General features: G+C 36.0%; 1 protein-coding gene across 12 annotated transcripts in view; it reads right to left on the bottom strand.

The window, feature by feature from the left end:
• Positions 1 to 15,992, bottom strand: part of WDR7 (WD repeat domain 7) — a 375,641-nt gene that overhangs the window by 197,762 nt on the left and 161,887 nt on the right. For all 12 annotated transcript variants that reach the window (XM_021093595.2, XM_021093608.2, XM_021093602.2 and 9 more), the window contains one exon: positions 10,676 to 10,789. In XM_021093595.2, the coding sequence (XP_020949254.1) occupies positions 10,676 to 10,789 (114 nt within the window). The remainder of the gene's footprint in view (positions 1 to 10,675; positions 10,790 to 15,992) is intronic.

Here is a 15,992-nt window from a genome sequence, read left to right as displayed (position 1 = left end):
CATTAGCTCCAGCCTGGCCACACTCTCAGCCTCCATAGAGTCTTCACTTCAAACCAAATTCTAAACTAACAGCTTCAGCTCAAAAGCTTCTGTGCTACAAATGCAGGCTTACCTCACTTGTAATGCCTACCTTCCACTAATCCCAGTGCCCTGAATTCTCCTGTCTAGTGCTTGTCATGGGTACATGTATGAAACGCATGTGCGTGTGTAAATATCAAGCCTCTCTCTAAAATTATACCTTTAGTTTCTCCACTAGGATCCTCCTTAGAATGTGCTGATAGAAAAGGACAAAGTGCATATTAATGTTTTGTTGAATCAAACTGAATATTCCTTAGACTTCTTTTAGGTGGTACCAACAACACTGAAAACTATACATTTACAAAAAGGGCAGAAAGAGAGTAGCTAGTTTAGTTTCCCTGAATGCTTTTTTATTTTATTTTATTTCTGCTTTTCAGGACTGCACCTGTGGCACACAGAAGTTCGTAGGCTCGGGGTTGAATCAGAGCTGCAGCTGCCAGTCTACACCACAGCTCATGGCAATGCTGGACACTTAACCCACAGGGCAAGGCCAGGGATCAAACCTGCGTCCTGATGGATACTAGTCGGGTTTGTAACCGGCTAAGCTACAACGGCAACTCCCCCTGAATCCTTTTGAATTAGGTTTACTTCATTTAATTCACCCATTTTATTTGGGATATACCATTATCCAAAAAAAAAAAAAAAAAAAAAGAGTAAATATTCTCACTTGATTTTATCCTACGTGTGAGGGAGGATTCCTCTTTCTAGTGTATCACAACACTGGAGAAAATACATTCAGATTCATGCTTGTCTTCACCTCAGATAGGAAATATTAACTTTCATTTAGGATTCAAAATTTCAAATTAAGGGTAAAAGCCATTAAGCTGGACAATTAATTTTCAATCCAAAAGTCTTGGGGAAATTCAAGGATGATAGTCAATTGATCTTTTTGTATATTTAAAGTGACAAGAGGAGTTCCCGTCGTGGCTCAGTGGTTAACTAATCCGACTGGGAACCATGAGGTTGCGGGTTCGATCCCTGGCCTTGCTCAGTGGGTTAAGGATCTGGCGTTGCCGTGAACTGTTGTGTAGGTCAAAGACGCGGCTCGGATCTCGTGTTGCTGTGGCTCTGCCGTAGGCTGGCGGCTACAGCTCCAATTCGACCCCGAGCCTGGGAACTTCCATATGCCTCGGGAGCGGCCCAAGAAATGGCAAAAAGACAAAAAAAAAAAAAAAAAAAAAGTGACAAGAAGGTATCTGGAAGAACTCTTCAAAATGCCACATCCGTTTTAAAACTTGTTTTTCCCCTTTAATGTGGTTTGCACAGTAAAAGTAATCATTCACAGGTATGACGGAAAGTCTGTGAATTATGAGACATTGTTGTCATTACTTTTGTGAATTACAACTTTTGGTCATATGGGTTTGATATCAATTATAAGGGTAATTCATGTAATATACAGATATATAATAGTGGGCCATGATCTAATGCAATCCATTCTTACCCATGAGACATTATTACACAGCTCACAAAAGGCCAAATTTTAAGTTCATCCTGAAGGTTATTCACTAACAAGAAAGGCTTTTTTTGAAAATAGCTCCAACATTCTTATCCAACTAAATATTTCTTTTTTCCTACTTAGTCTGAATTTATAAAAAATATATACAATATTAAATCTTAAAACCAAGCCTTAAGCCCTATGTTCTAATACTATGTATGTGCTGGTGTAATTATGTGCATGGTTTTATGTGAACATAAAATGATTATAATTTTATATAGAAAATATGTAATATTATCTTCCTGTACTAATTACCCATGTTTATTTTTTAAGAGAACAGGAATTCCTGTTTTCACATTTTAAATATTTCCTTGTGCTACATTAAAAATTAAACAATATTAGGAGTTCCCGTCGTGGCGCAGTGGTTAACGAATCCGACTAGGAACCATGAGGTTGCGGGTTCGATCCCTGCCCTTGCTCAGTGGGTTAACGATCCGGCGTTGCCGTGAGCTGTGGTGTAGGTTGCAGACGCGGCTCGGATCCCGAGTTGCTGTGGCTCTGGCATAGGCTGGCAGCTACAGCTCCGATTAGACCCCTAGCCTGGGAAACTCCATATGCCGCGGGAGCGGCCCAAGAAATAGCAAAAAGACAAAAAAAAAAAAAAAATTAAACAATATTAAAAATTAAAACAGAGGTTTTCTATATCACACAAAGAAAAAATGATATGCCACAATAAATATATCAGTTTCTTTTTATCTTTATATGATTTTTTTAACGACTTGGTTTTGACAAATTACCTCCACTTAAGAACATAAGCTCTTGGAGTTCCCTTCGTGTCGCCTCAATCTGCAAACCTTATTAGGATCCATGAGGATGTGGGTTCGATCCCTGGCCTCGCTCAGTGGGTTAAGGATCTGGTGTTGCTGTGAGCTGTGGTGTAGGTCACAGATGTGGCTTGGATCCCATGTTGCTATGGCTGTAGCTGTGGCTGGCAGCTGTAGCTCTGATTCGACCCCTAGCCTGGGAACTTCTATATGCCACGGGTACAGCCCTAAAAAACCAAAAAAAAAAAAAAAAAAAAAAAAAGGCAGTTGGCTTAGGTTCAAATCCTGACTGCCATTTCCTATCTATGGGTTTTATGTGGAAAGTCACTTAATCATTCTGTGCCTCCCTTTTCTCTCTTGTAAAACAGAGGTGAATCATAAGGAGGACAACTACAGAGAGTGATAAGGATTAAAAAGAACCTAGAGTGTAGACTGATACTTACTGCGTACTTAATAAAAACTAGTGAGTTGTTGTGATAGTTATTAAGTTCCTGATTTTTAAACACGTTATTTTAGATGAGTGTGCTAAGATATCAATTACTGTTTATCTGACCAACCCCTTTGACAAAGTATGATATGCAAACAGCCAATACATACACATTAAAAATATAATAAAAGTGCTATTATTAGAAAACATCATTTGGCTGATTCTGTACCAATACAATAGCTAATTAATTTAGGCTAGAGCACTTCTGATTCTTTATAATTTATTTAAATACACAATACTCCCTTGATCAAAATATACTGATATTAAGCAGATTTCTCATCTATAAAAGCTTAAAAATATTTTAAAAGTGAAACTGAAGACTCTAACGGTATTTATTAGCCCTTTGCAACCTTCGCTCTTGCCTCTTTTCCTTCTGTGCTTTTTCTCAGGCAAGTCACCCCAGGCTAACCTCTTAAACATAAGCTTGAACACATTAAAACTGGGTATGTTAACTTGCAATTTTCAATGGACAATAACAAGAAAGTTTTCTTAGTACTAAATGACTGTAGACATCCTGCGGAATGCCACAAAACACTGCAGCATCACCCAACATGATTCCACACTCTCATTCCTCAGTGGTGTGTGTTGAAATGTCAGGCCTCCTGGAAAAACTCTTCCTTTCTGTGAGCACCACCTCCACCCCCACAGAAGCCACCCTGCTCCTCCAGTGGTGGGTCACCAAGCCCGGAATCTCTTGGATAACAGCTACTCTGGTATCTCTAGTTCCAGAAAAACCACAAGAGATTTCAGTTTTCATTGACAGAGGTGAGCCTAGAAATGAGGCTCAGGGCAATCAATGGGAGAGACACACACAGAGGGAAAGGTGAGCCTAAAGATACAGAAACCAAACTGATAAGAAACTCAGACCACTGTTCATGAGCATATGTCCACTGTCTGGTTAATACTAAAGGCCACAAAAAGGGGACTCTTTGAGAGTCTGTTCACGTGTGCCTCCCACCATTGCACATCCCATCTGCTGTTTTCTCACTAAGACTGAAGTTACAAAACACACTTGTCTGGGGTATTTTCCCTGTCTCTTCTCATTTACATCGTATGGATTACATTCTTTTCCTGATTGTGAAGACATACTGTTTTCCAAGAGAAAAAGACAAATTTTTTATTGGGAACAACAGTGACTAATTCAGTAGAGTTAATTATGCTCTTAGATTGTCTTTCGATTTTGAGAAAATGAAGACTTGGGAAAGATCTATCTAGGAATAAGCCTATATTCCCTCACTAACCTGGAGAAATTAAACACTACTGGTGCCATTAAATACGCACTAAGGAGAATGGGGCAGATTAGGGATATATATACTATATATGAATAGTAAATATGTACAATATACAGTATATAGAATATATGGGCTGCTATTTGAAATGTGAGTTACTGTGCATTTTTTCTAATTCAGTCAAAGATTCAATAAACATTTATTGAGAAGATGCTATGGACCAGGGCACTATAAATACAGAGGTAAAAGTCACATGCCCACATGTAATGCATAAAGGACCAGTAAATGTTCACTTAGGAGTATTACAGAGAGCAAGATCAGAAGTACATGTAACAAACTGGGAGAACTTACATAAGGGGGTCTGGGAGGCCTTCAGGGAGATGGTGACGCTCTTATGCTGAGTTTGAAGAGAACCCTCAGAACTTCACCTCTTGTGTGAGAGAACTGAGAGCATACCAGCCAGAGGAAAAGGCACAGGAAAGTATGAGTTGTGAAACAGCAGGGTACTCTGGGGAAACTAAGTTCAATATTGCTATAGCAGCCACTGAAGCTAGAGACAGGGGTCAGGTATTTGAAGGGCCCTAGATATCCACTAAGGTGTTTGAATTTTGTGCTATAATTAATGGGAAGCCATAAAGCAGTAGTTAATGAAGGTGAAGGGTGATGAGCTGGCTTCTGAAACTCTCAGAGGAATGGAAGACATGAACTGGGGCATGGGGGTAGGGTGGGGAACAAGGGAATGGAAACAAGAAAAGGGTTACAGGAGAATATAATAACAATCCAAAGTAGGAAAAATTAAAGTCTGGATGTAGGTATTCTCTGTGGCAAAGGAGAAGAGGAAAATCAACAGGAGATATTTAAGAGGTGTATTTTATAAGAGCTGGTCCCAAATACCTGCAGACATTGTTGGAAAGTGGGAAAGTCAGGATTATTCCTTAGTTTCTGGCTTGGGGTGTCAGGTGGTTAATGGCACCCTTAGTGATGCCTTGAAATGAGATACAACTATAAAAGGAGATGAGTTTTAAAAATAAATAGGAGCTCATTTCGAACTGGGTATTTAGGTATCGAAGGGACATTCAGGCAGAAGGGCACATTAATCTGACACTCTGAACAAAAGCCTGGGTTGGAGACACAGATTTCATAGTATGTATCATGCACGTGGTAGTTAAAACCAAAGTAAAGAAGAAAGTCAATCACCCAGAGGGAAAATATGAAAAAAGAAAATGAATGACTAAGAGCCATAATTTTGGCTGTACTTTCATATTGCTATCAGAAACTCTCAATACCATATTTAGAAATATTCTACTTAACATCCTATCAATGTATAACTAAAACCAAGCAGTAAACACTAAACAACAAAAAAAATTTTACTTTACTTTTTCTTCCCCCAGATTAAAAAAAAAAAGTATAGAAAGGTAAGGTAAATTATCTGGAATGACGTATTTCAGAAAACTATGAAATCCACACTTTAATTTTTCCTAATATCTGTTTTCATGAAAACTGCTTGGTAAATAAACCACAGTGTTAGTAATTTATAATTATCCAAAAATCTTAATATAGGAAACTCATATTTTATAATAGCCAACATCCTAAAGTCAATCACAAGAGTAGTGGTAATAGTTTAGAACTAATTATTTAAAATTCACCTAGATTTGTACTGTTTCTAGACTATTGATAAGTTAAAGAATGAGAAAGGGGAAAGGGTGCGATAAAGAAAGTCTTATCTAGTTTACTAATTATAAGGCCTCTTACTTCGTTACTTCTGATTTATGAATACATAATGCCCCAAATTTTGTTCTTTAGAACTTATCTGTACTTTAACAGGATGAATTCCTTATCTTTCAGTAAAAACAAATGTATAAACACTTTATGAACAGGGCCTCAGTAAATGGTAAAATTAACGAATCAATATTTAGTCTCAGACAAGATGTGTTTCAGTTCCATCTTAATATACTAGAAATGTTGCCTTTAGTGTGTGAATATATGTTAAGGGGTCAGTTTTATACAGTGACCTCAAAAAGCTAGACAGAACAATAACCATTTCATTTTACAAGTATGAATAAAACAACTGTTTAGTAATGAACACCACTTACATTTATAATCTCATATCATGGTAGTCCGAAATAAAGAACAAAGTTTAAAAGGACATTTAAAGTACAGGGAATTGCCATCATGGCTCAGTGGTAACGAACCAGACTAGTATCCATGAGGACATGGGTTCGATCCCTGGCCTCACTCAGTGGATTAAGGATCCAGCATTGCCATGAGCTGCGGTGTGGGTCGCAGAGATGGCTTGGATCCAGTGTCGCGTGGCTATGGTATAGGCTGGCAGCTGCAGCTCTGATTCGACCCCTAGCCTGGGAACTTCCATATGCCAAGGGTGCAGCCCTAAAAAGACACACACACACAAAAAGAACATTTAAAGAACAAATATGTAATGATTTTCCCCCTCAGGGAGATAATCTCTTGCTCTACATTTTGAATAACAAGTTTGTGTTCTAGATAATAAGATGCCTAGCAAATATCAGGCTTATGCTTGCTATCATAAGCAATAAAGGTGGACTGTGACATCATCTCACATTGCAGAAGAAAATGAAAATATACCAAAGTTCACTGAGTTTGAGAATGTGAGGTAGGGTGAAGTGGTGCTGAAGATCACACAGAATCTTTGGATTCAGGCAGGGTTCATTTTAAATCCTAGGCCAATTTCTTGTTAAATAGGTGAACCCATGAAAGAGACGACTCTGGGCTTGTTTCCTCATCTATGTATCTGGAAAAATACTAACTAGCTTATGCTTCAAAGATATACTGTAAAGTGCTTGGCACATAGTAAGCTGACAACTGATACTGCTTTCAAGTTTCTCTTACCATTCTCTATTTTTTTCTTTTTTCATAGCATTTCTCATTTTTTAAGTAAATTAAACTTAAATTTAGAAAAAACAAACAAACAAGAGTCAACACACCCATCTCAATCCATATATCACTGCAGCATTTGTTGTAAGCAGCTGAATCTGTCAGCTGTGCTGCTGATCTAGTATCAAGCTCTTTTTGACAATGTCAGTGACTCGTGACCCTTTATCCCTGTTATGTGGTCAGTTTGTGTCCTTGCTGTATTGAACAAGAGGCAGGACACAGCAGTATGACCCTCAGAAGAACAGAGTGACTTCCTTAAAGGGATCCAGGTAGGTTTGTAAGTGAAATCCTTCTAAAATTATTTTTAACCTGCAATTAGGAGAGGTTGTTTTAAAAATGCAACATTTAGAAAACGCATAGCTTCATCCTCACTTGGAATGCCATCCTTTACTACAACGAAAACTGCACAGAAATAATTAACAAAGTCGCCTAAAAGATCTGCCTTAAAAATAGATTATGATTTATTTAAAACTTTTCCCTATATATCAATTTTTAGTGAGATTTACTGCATTATTACCTATTAATATTATAATGAAAATAAGAACATGTTATTTACAACTATTGAGTATATAGCTACACAAACATTTAAATGGCAATACTAAAAATAAAACTATACACACAAAAGCAAATACACAGGCATAGAATAATATTTATGATTCCAAAATTATATAATATAGAAATAATCTTAACACCACCCTTTCACTTTCAAGGAAATACTGCTATTGTTGATAAAATCGATTTTAAAATATACAGAGTATCATGAAACCTGAAACAATACCATCGAGGGAAAAAAAGAACATTTCCCATGCATACTGTCTAATATTTTTTTTAAATATGAGGAATAGGTTAGAACACTTTTTCTGCATAAAACGATATTAATCTGTGAAAATGGCTAATATAGCTTTGATATGTAATTTCAAACATCTGGTTAAAGGAAAGAATTTGCTAAACCTTAAGCTAGAAGGCTAAGCAAAATGGAGTGTGTGTGTTGACCAAGGCACACTGGCATTACTTTGTAGAGCCGATCAATAGATATTAGCTTTAAAAAAGAAAGATGTAGAAAGAAGCTGCAGCATATTTTTTAAATGACAGGGTGAAGGTTTAAATTGTCTAAATCAAGGCTCAATTTTTTTCTTCCCAGTTTTTCCAGCTGTTCTCTTCCAGTTAAGACTCTTCATTTCAAATAAATTTAATTAGTTCCAATTGATCATAGCCAACACGTATACAGCTTTATCCATGCTTCTTTACTTTTATAAGGTAAACCCTAACAAAGACTGTCAGGCTCAGATCTAAGGGTCGTTAAGACAATAATCATGCCTTATTTGCTCTGACCCAAAAAAAAAAAAATTCAAAAATGAAATTCTACCTACAGTGAAAGCACTAAATTATACTTCCTATCTTAATCGCTACCTTGGTCAGTTTTTATGGAAAAAGTAAGTCCCAGGTGACTACAAAAATAAAATGAATACAACTATGCATATTAGCCTAGCTTAGCATTCAAATAAGAATTCATTCAAAATCCAAGCAAATATCTCTACCATGCTATAATTTCTATTTATTTTATGAGGTGATATTATTAGAGCAATTCCTTTTAAATAGCCAGAAGGGGAAAAATCAGATTTCTGAAAGCGAATGGATAAACTGGCCAGTTTTCCCTTTTGAAGCATATGTGCTCTGCAATGCTGGTTATCCCAAAATAAGGTTTTTCTGCTTGAAACAGGTTTCTCTCAATGCACCTACCATATTTTTCATAATGTAATTTATATAGGATTCTAGTCAATAAAAAGAAATATGGTTTTCTTCTAAACCCTCACAAAAATCTATACCACATCTTAATCAAGTCACACAATCTAAAGGTAACCTGAATGATCTACAGGCTGCAGCATGCTAGTTGCTCTGACAACATGTTAAGGAAGCCTTTTTTAGTTATTTAAATTCTTTAGATATTGAACGTTCTTGCCTCTAGTACTCATGGCAAGAAATGGGTAAACCAACTGATAAAAGCCATTCGTCACATACATTTAACTGAACTTCTTACAGATGAAAATATAGTTTATGTAGCCTTAATTGACTCTGCAGACAAGATTTTCATTTTGAAGCTTCTTGATTTTTTTAAACAATAAAGACAGAGTCACGTGCTGTAATGCTATCTCATGACCTGGCAGTGCATAATTCAAAATTTCAATGTCCTGATTTAATAATGCTTACTCGAGTGCTCAAAAATGGAGCTTTTATTCTGGAATTCTACAATGACACAGGCGACTCCTCTTTTTCTGTTAAGTAAATCCACTACCTTGCTACACAAGAAAACCTTTAAAATTTAGAGGGAATAAGAAAACATATCTCTAACAGTACGTATAGTTTAAAAAGCAGTGAAAACTGAATAAAGCAAAAATTGCTTTTTAAAAATCTGCAAATGAAATTATTTTCCTTAGTAACTACCCAAACAAGTTCCATAATTGTTAAGTACAAATGACCTTCAGCAAACTTGGAGGTTTTCTAAATAATTTATATATTATTTATATATTTAAGGGGGATGATTTTTTTTTGAAAATCAATAAATTGATACATTAAAAGTAATACCTACCACTATCATCTCATTTTTCCTGAAAACCAGGTGCTTCTCAATGTAGTCAATTGTTTCTTTGCAGCAGTGGCACAAGCCTATAGCTTTTTAAATAAAGGCTTTGTAAATTTTCAAGGGAGATCATTAAGCTCCCCTCAACTTCTTCCCAGTGAAAGAAATTTAAGGGCATTCAGGTGATAACAATAAAGAACCTGCCACACAGAGCTTTAAAAGGAAAAAGGGAGGTGGGGGGAGCCAACTTCCCTTTGGTGGCTTTTTTTTGTTTTGTTTTGTTTTGTTTTTACTCCCTTTAATTTATGTTGAAAATTTTACTGATATTTTCTGGGCATGTTTCTATTCAAATTATTGATTACTGTTAAGTTAATATTTCTTGCTTCAAAAAACTATAGATTTATGTGGTCAGATTTTACATTTTAACCATCCACATTAAAAACAAGAGTTTATCATTCTTCATACTAATATAAATATTTTGAATCGGTTGTTTTATCCTCTGTGCATTGAAAGAAACTGAGCTGAATGTAATTGAAAGTGCTTTAAGTCTGTTTTAAAAAATAGGCTGAACATATGCAGTATACGGCTTTCATATATTTTACCTTATATACCTGATTACATGATAATACAGATATGAATATTCAATACCCAAACAATGCATGTAACTTTAAAAGCAGCATTCATTTCTGCAGTATTGGTCAAAAGAGTATCTGTAAGTTTCCTATGTAGCCTATGTTGCATATTTTGCTATTACGACATCAGTATTTTCAGTTTACCCTACTATAATTGCAAAATTTTTCATAACACAATAAGCGTATTCCGCTACATGTTCCAAGGCTTTAATAATGATCCCAGCCTCTGAATAAGAAGCTCTACGGAAAATCAAGTGCACAGCTAGCAGGTTCATTGTTATCACAACAATAAGCAAACCTGGACCGAATAAAACAGTTCTGCTTCTTTCTACCTCAGGATCAGAAAGGACACTAAAGGGTCTCAAAAAAACCAAACACTTCATCAATACAAGTTTCCATCTTTTCCATCAACATATTTAATTCCACTAAAAATGGCCTAAATGCGTTTTTCAATATTGGACAAAGCTCATCCGAATGACGTTAAGATGTCCGTGCTTACCAGTCGTGATGTCATCATCTACAAGGTCATGCTCTTCCTCTTGGACTTTGGCTTCTGGCCCGGAGGCTTCAGGAGCAGTGGGAATAGTCTGCATGGCTTCTGCTGAGACCCCGGCTAAAACATTTGAGATCCACAAGGGTTAGTTCTTAAAAATCAAAGAAAGGTGGTCCAAAACTCTTAAAGCATTTTAACTACTGCATACAAATGAAATATGTTTTAAAAAATACAATATATTCACCCAAATTAGGAAGAGACAAATAATGAATAAAGCGTTCATGTGAACTCTATTTCTTAAGGTGTGTATCTGTACATGGGTGCAAACTGTATTAACTTTTAACTAAGATTTGGGAATAGAAAAATGATGAAGTAAATAAATTATGGTTTCACTTGATTCCTTCCAATGTTTTTGCTACAGTTAATTTAGCAGATTTAGACATTATTATGCTAAAAGGGGGGGCAGCTAAAAACTAAAGGAATATTTAAAAAATTTACTCTTCCTTTATATTAGTTTGCTTATAATTTGGGGATTGGGAAGAAGAATGATAACAAAAAGGAGGCTTGTGTTCTGGGTCTGTGTAAGAGACCTGAAATGCACTGCCCCAAGGGCATAGCTCCATCTCTGAAGGAATTAGATATGAGGTCAGATAGTTATCGAACTAAAAGGACCCAACTGAAAGCAGACAGGTGAACAAGATCAGGGCACCAAAAACTTCCATTCTGCAAACCATCTGAGAATCGAAAAGTTCACACAAATGTCTCTTCCTTGCTCACCTATCTTCCCACCCCCCACTATCTGAAAGTAGAGCATTACTGTTCAAAACTATGGCAGCTTGATGCTGAGATGCTGAGTGTAGTTCCCAGGGAAGGAGCTTGGAGGTACCACTCTAGCTGCTGGTGGTGCGCCTGCCTCTGTAACAGCTCACTGCTAGACAAATGCTGAATGCTATTAATGCTTTTTGTCTTTTTTTTTTTTTTCTCTTGTAAAAGTAAAAATCATTTTCAAGTATCTTTCAGTTAGCAAAAACAGGCACTAATGTCAATGTTTCAAAAAGGCAAAGTGGTATAAAGCAAATGTTCGAAAAGCGGGGATACCTGTACTTTGTTGTGAATTTGCATCTATGTGTTATTTCTAATTTGGTAATGGCTGGGAGGGGGCTTAATATTTTTCATGTGGTTATCAGCAGGTATTGCTCAGTCACGGTACATAAAAAATCTCACCCATTAGAAGTTACTTCAGGAGTTGAATCTTTTAATTAAATCTCTTAATAAGTACTTCAATAATTGCATATAGATATAGAAGCCACAAGTACTTCAAGATTTCTTTTCTTCCAATGTGCATTAACTTAAACATCTCTGTGAAATTCAAACTTACAGCCTCAAGTTTACAAAAGGAATCAAGAGAAGAAGAATCTTACTCATTAACCACCATTAACCACCATGAATAACCCAGAACTTGACCTACCAGCAGGCATTTCAAGGGTTAATAATTCCCATTTTAGTACAATCACTTAGTTCAGAATTCTTTCAATAACAACAGCAACAAAAATGAACAGTGCTAAATCAATGGTCCCCAGTGACTACAAAATAACAAAGCCATCCCCCTTTACAGTATCCTTTTTATTGTTGGGTTTTCAAGATTAAATTTTAAAATAAAGAAGGGGATTACTAGAAAAATAGTATTAGGTTACTTATTTAATTAAATATGGCTATCAGTAAAAAAATCACAAAGAGGAGATAAGAAAGTAAATGCCACATTCCTAAACCCTTACAGCTTAGGTAGGAAATCAAAGATCATTATTTTATGTTATTAAAACAAAACATAAATCTCTCAGTCTCATTCCTGGCTTAAGAGTTGATAATTCTGAAAATGATCAGAGGAATTCTGTCATGTCTCAGTGGTTAATGAACCCGACTGGTATCCATGAGGATACAGGTTCGATCCCTGACCTCGCTTCATGGGTTAAGGATCTGGTGTTGCCATGAGTTGTGGTGTAGAACACAGATGCAGCTGGAATCCCGAGTTGCTGTGACTGTGGCATAGGTCAGCAGCTACAGCTCCGATTTGACCCCTAGCCTGGGAACTTCTATATGCCGTGAGTGCTGCCCTAAAAAGAGAAAAAAAGAAAAAAGAAAAAGAGGAAATAAATAATCAGAGAAACAGAGAAATAATATTAAGGAATAGTTTAGATGGTAACAACCATTTATTACAAGTATTTTCCTTTCCTGTAAATTTAAGGAATTCTGAGAAAATATTTATGTGTAACAAGTTTATAAATCCATTTAAATTTATCTCATTTAATCAGAAAGGTCAAGCACTTGCTCAACATAACATAGCTACTAAATTCAAGAACCGGTATTGACATGCAGGTCTTTCGATTTCAAACCCCAATTTTTTTACCACCAAGTCCCTCCAGGTACTAAGTTCCTCATGGCAGGATAGGAAGTATTACAGAACATCACAACACAACCAGGAGAAATCATGGGATCATGTCATACTGAACATAAATACTGTCAAGTCCTACATGGAGATCTTGGGCTATACCAGACAACTGTTCAATTGAGGGCATTCAGTATTTTGAGACAGAGCTTAAGGAGCATCAGTGTATAGCTCAAAGTAACCAAGGTTGAAAAACAAAGAAGTAGCTCTACTAAAACCGGTTCTTTGCTTGATGCTTTCCAAAACAAAGTAAGAGTTACAAAAATCCTATTACCTCTTTGCAGAAAAAAAGGAAAATACAGTTGATGTTTGAATGCAGGGATTAGAGGCACCAACCGTCTGTGCAGTTGAGAATCTGCATATAACTTATAGTCAGCCCTCTGTATCCATGGTTCCTCCTTATCTGTGGATTCAACCAACCACAGATCTGTAGTATTTACTAGTGAAATAAATCCACACATAAGTGAACCCACTCAATTCAAAACCATGTTGTTCAAGGGTCAACTGTACAAAAAAATCCAAAAACTACAGATCAATATCTCTCATGAATATAGTCTCAAAAATCCATAATAAAATATAAGGAAGTAGAATTCAGCAAAATATAAAAAGGAATTATAGGCTATGCCCAAGTGAGATTTATTCTAGAGATGCAAGACTAGTTCTATATTCAAAAATCAAACAATATAATCCAAAATTTTAACAGACTAAAGAAGAAAAAAATCCTATGATCATGTCAATAATTTGAAAAAATATGACATCAATTCATGATTAAAAAAAAACAAACCTCTCAGAAAAACAGTTACAGAGGAGAGAGGGAAACTTATTCAATTTAATGAAGAGCATCTACTAAAAATCTACAGCTAGCTAACATTTTACTTAATGGTGAAAGACTGAATGCTTCCCTCCTATGATCAACAATGAAACAAAGCTGTCAACACTGCTGCTCTTATTGAACCTAGCACTGGAAATTCTAGCCAGTGCAACTCAGTAAGAAAAGAAAACACATACAGTTTTGGAATGGATGAGGTAATCCTATTCAAGGAAAAAACAACTGCCTACATGGCAAATCTAAAGGAATCTACAAAAAAAATTTTTTTCTTTTTCTTTTTCGGCTTTTTTAGGGCCGCACTTGTGGTATATGGAAGATCCCAGGCTAAGGAGCGAATTGGAGCTGCAGCTGCCAACCTACGTCACAGCCACAGCAACGCGGGATCCCAGCCGCATCTAAGACCTACACCACAGCTCATGGCAATGCCAGATATTTAACCCACTGAGCAAGGCCAGAGATCAAACCCAAATCCTCATGGATACTAGCTGGGTTCATAACCCCCTGAGCCACAATGGGAACTTACCCCAATTTTTTTAAATTGTATTCTGGAATGGATGTGTACATATATAACTGAATCACTTTGTTGCAGAGCAGAAATTACAACAACATTGTAAATCAACTATACTTCAAAAAACTTTAAAAAATGAAAAGAAAAAACAAAAAGAATAAAAATTGCATTTCTATACACTAGTAATGAACAGGTTGTCACCTAAATTAAAAAAATACTACTAATGATAATTCAAAAAGACTGAAATACTCAGATATAAATCTAAAAAAACATACATAGGACTTATATGTTGAAATCTACAAAGCACTGATGGAGTGTCAAAGAGATGAAATGGAGAAACACCACATTCCTGAGTTAAAAGATTCTACATAGTAAAGATGTCAATTCTCCATATATAGGTTTAGTGTAACTTCTATCAAATCCCAGCAAGATTTTTAGGTACATACAGATAAAACTGTTCTAAAATAATTTGGAAAAACAAAGGAAATAGAATAGTAAAAGAATTTGGGGAGTTCTTATTGTGGCTCAGTCGGTTAAGAATCCAACGTAGTATTCCTGAGGATGTAGGCTCAATTTCTGGCCTCACTTGGTAGGTTAAGAATCCAGCACTGCTGCGAGCTGTAGTGTAGGTTGCAGATGCAGCTTGGAGATTTGGCTCAGATCTGGCATTGCTATAGCTGTGGCATAGGCCTGCTGCTGCAGTACCAATTCAACCCCTAGCCCAGGAACTTTCACACACCACAAGTGCAGCCCTAAAAAGAAAAAAAATTATATTCCCAGCCATAGCTTAGATATTTCTAATTTCCAAGGTATTTAGTTACATGTTACATTACTATTCTATGATAATAGGCAGACATTACATCACACCCTCTGTGTAAGGCAAAACTATAGGACAGAAATCAAACTGGTGACTGCCACAGGCTAGGAGTGTGGTAAGAAGACTGACTATAAAATGGCCAGAGTAAATATCTTTATCTTAATTATAATGAAAATAATCTATATCTTAATTGTAGGGGTGGAAATGTGATTATTTACATTTGTTTAAAACTCACAGAACTGTACATTAAAAAGAGAGAATTTTACTATATGTAAATTATACCTCAATAAACCTAACTTAAAAAAAAGACAAACTAAGGTACTACATCACTGTCACTGAAGAGAATTGAGGATTATGCCAGAATACAATGCCATTTTCAATGAAACACAAAGACCAAAAAATTGTTTTACTTTCTTCCTGGTTTAAAAAAAAAACTAAACTTTTTAAAACATAAATAAAAGTCACTTCATGACTATCCACTATCAGTAAGATGGTTAAATATGCCTGAGAAAAATTAGGATACCTAAATGGAAGCATGTTTCTTACACATTAATAATTAAGATTATAGGCATTGTCAATTAACTATATGGTGGCACTGTGCTATTATGTACATGATGTAAGTGAGCTTATCTGCCAAACTATGCCATAAACACAAAGACATTTGCTTTCTGAATATCCACAAAATATTTGGCTGTAAAGAACATCTCTTAAAGATTCGATAATCAC

This window comes from Sus scrofa, chromosome 1 (genome assembly GCF_054392235.1).
Source record: "Sus scrofa isolate SSC_HxYL_T2T_F1_AM1 chromosome 1, Sscrofa_HxYL_maternal_Yorkshire_Landrace_v2.0, whole genome shotgun sequence".
NCBI lineage: Eukaryota > Metazoa > Chordata > Mammalia > Artiodactyla > Suidae > Sus > Sus scrofa.
This window is presented reverse-complemented; position numbering and strand designations above follow the sequence as displayed.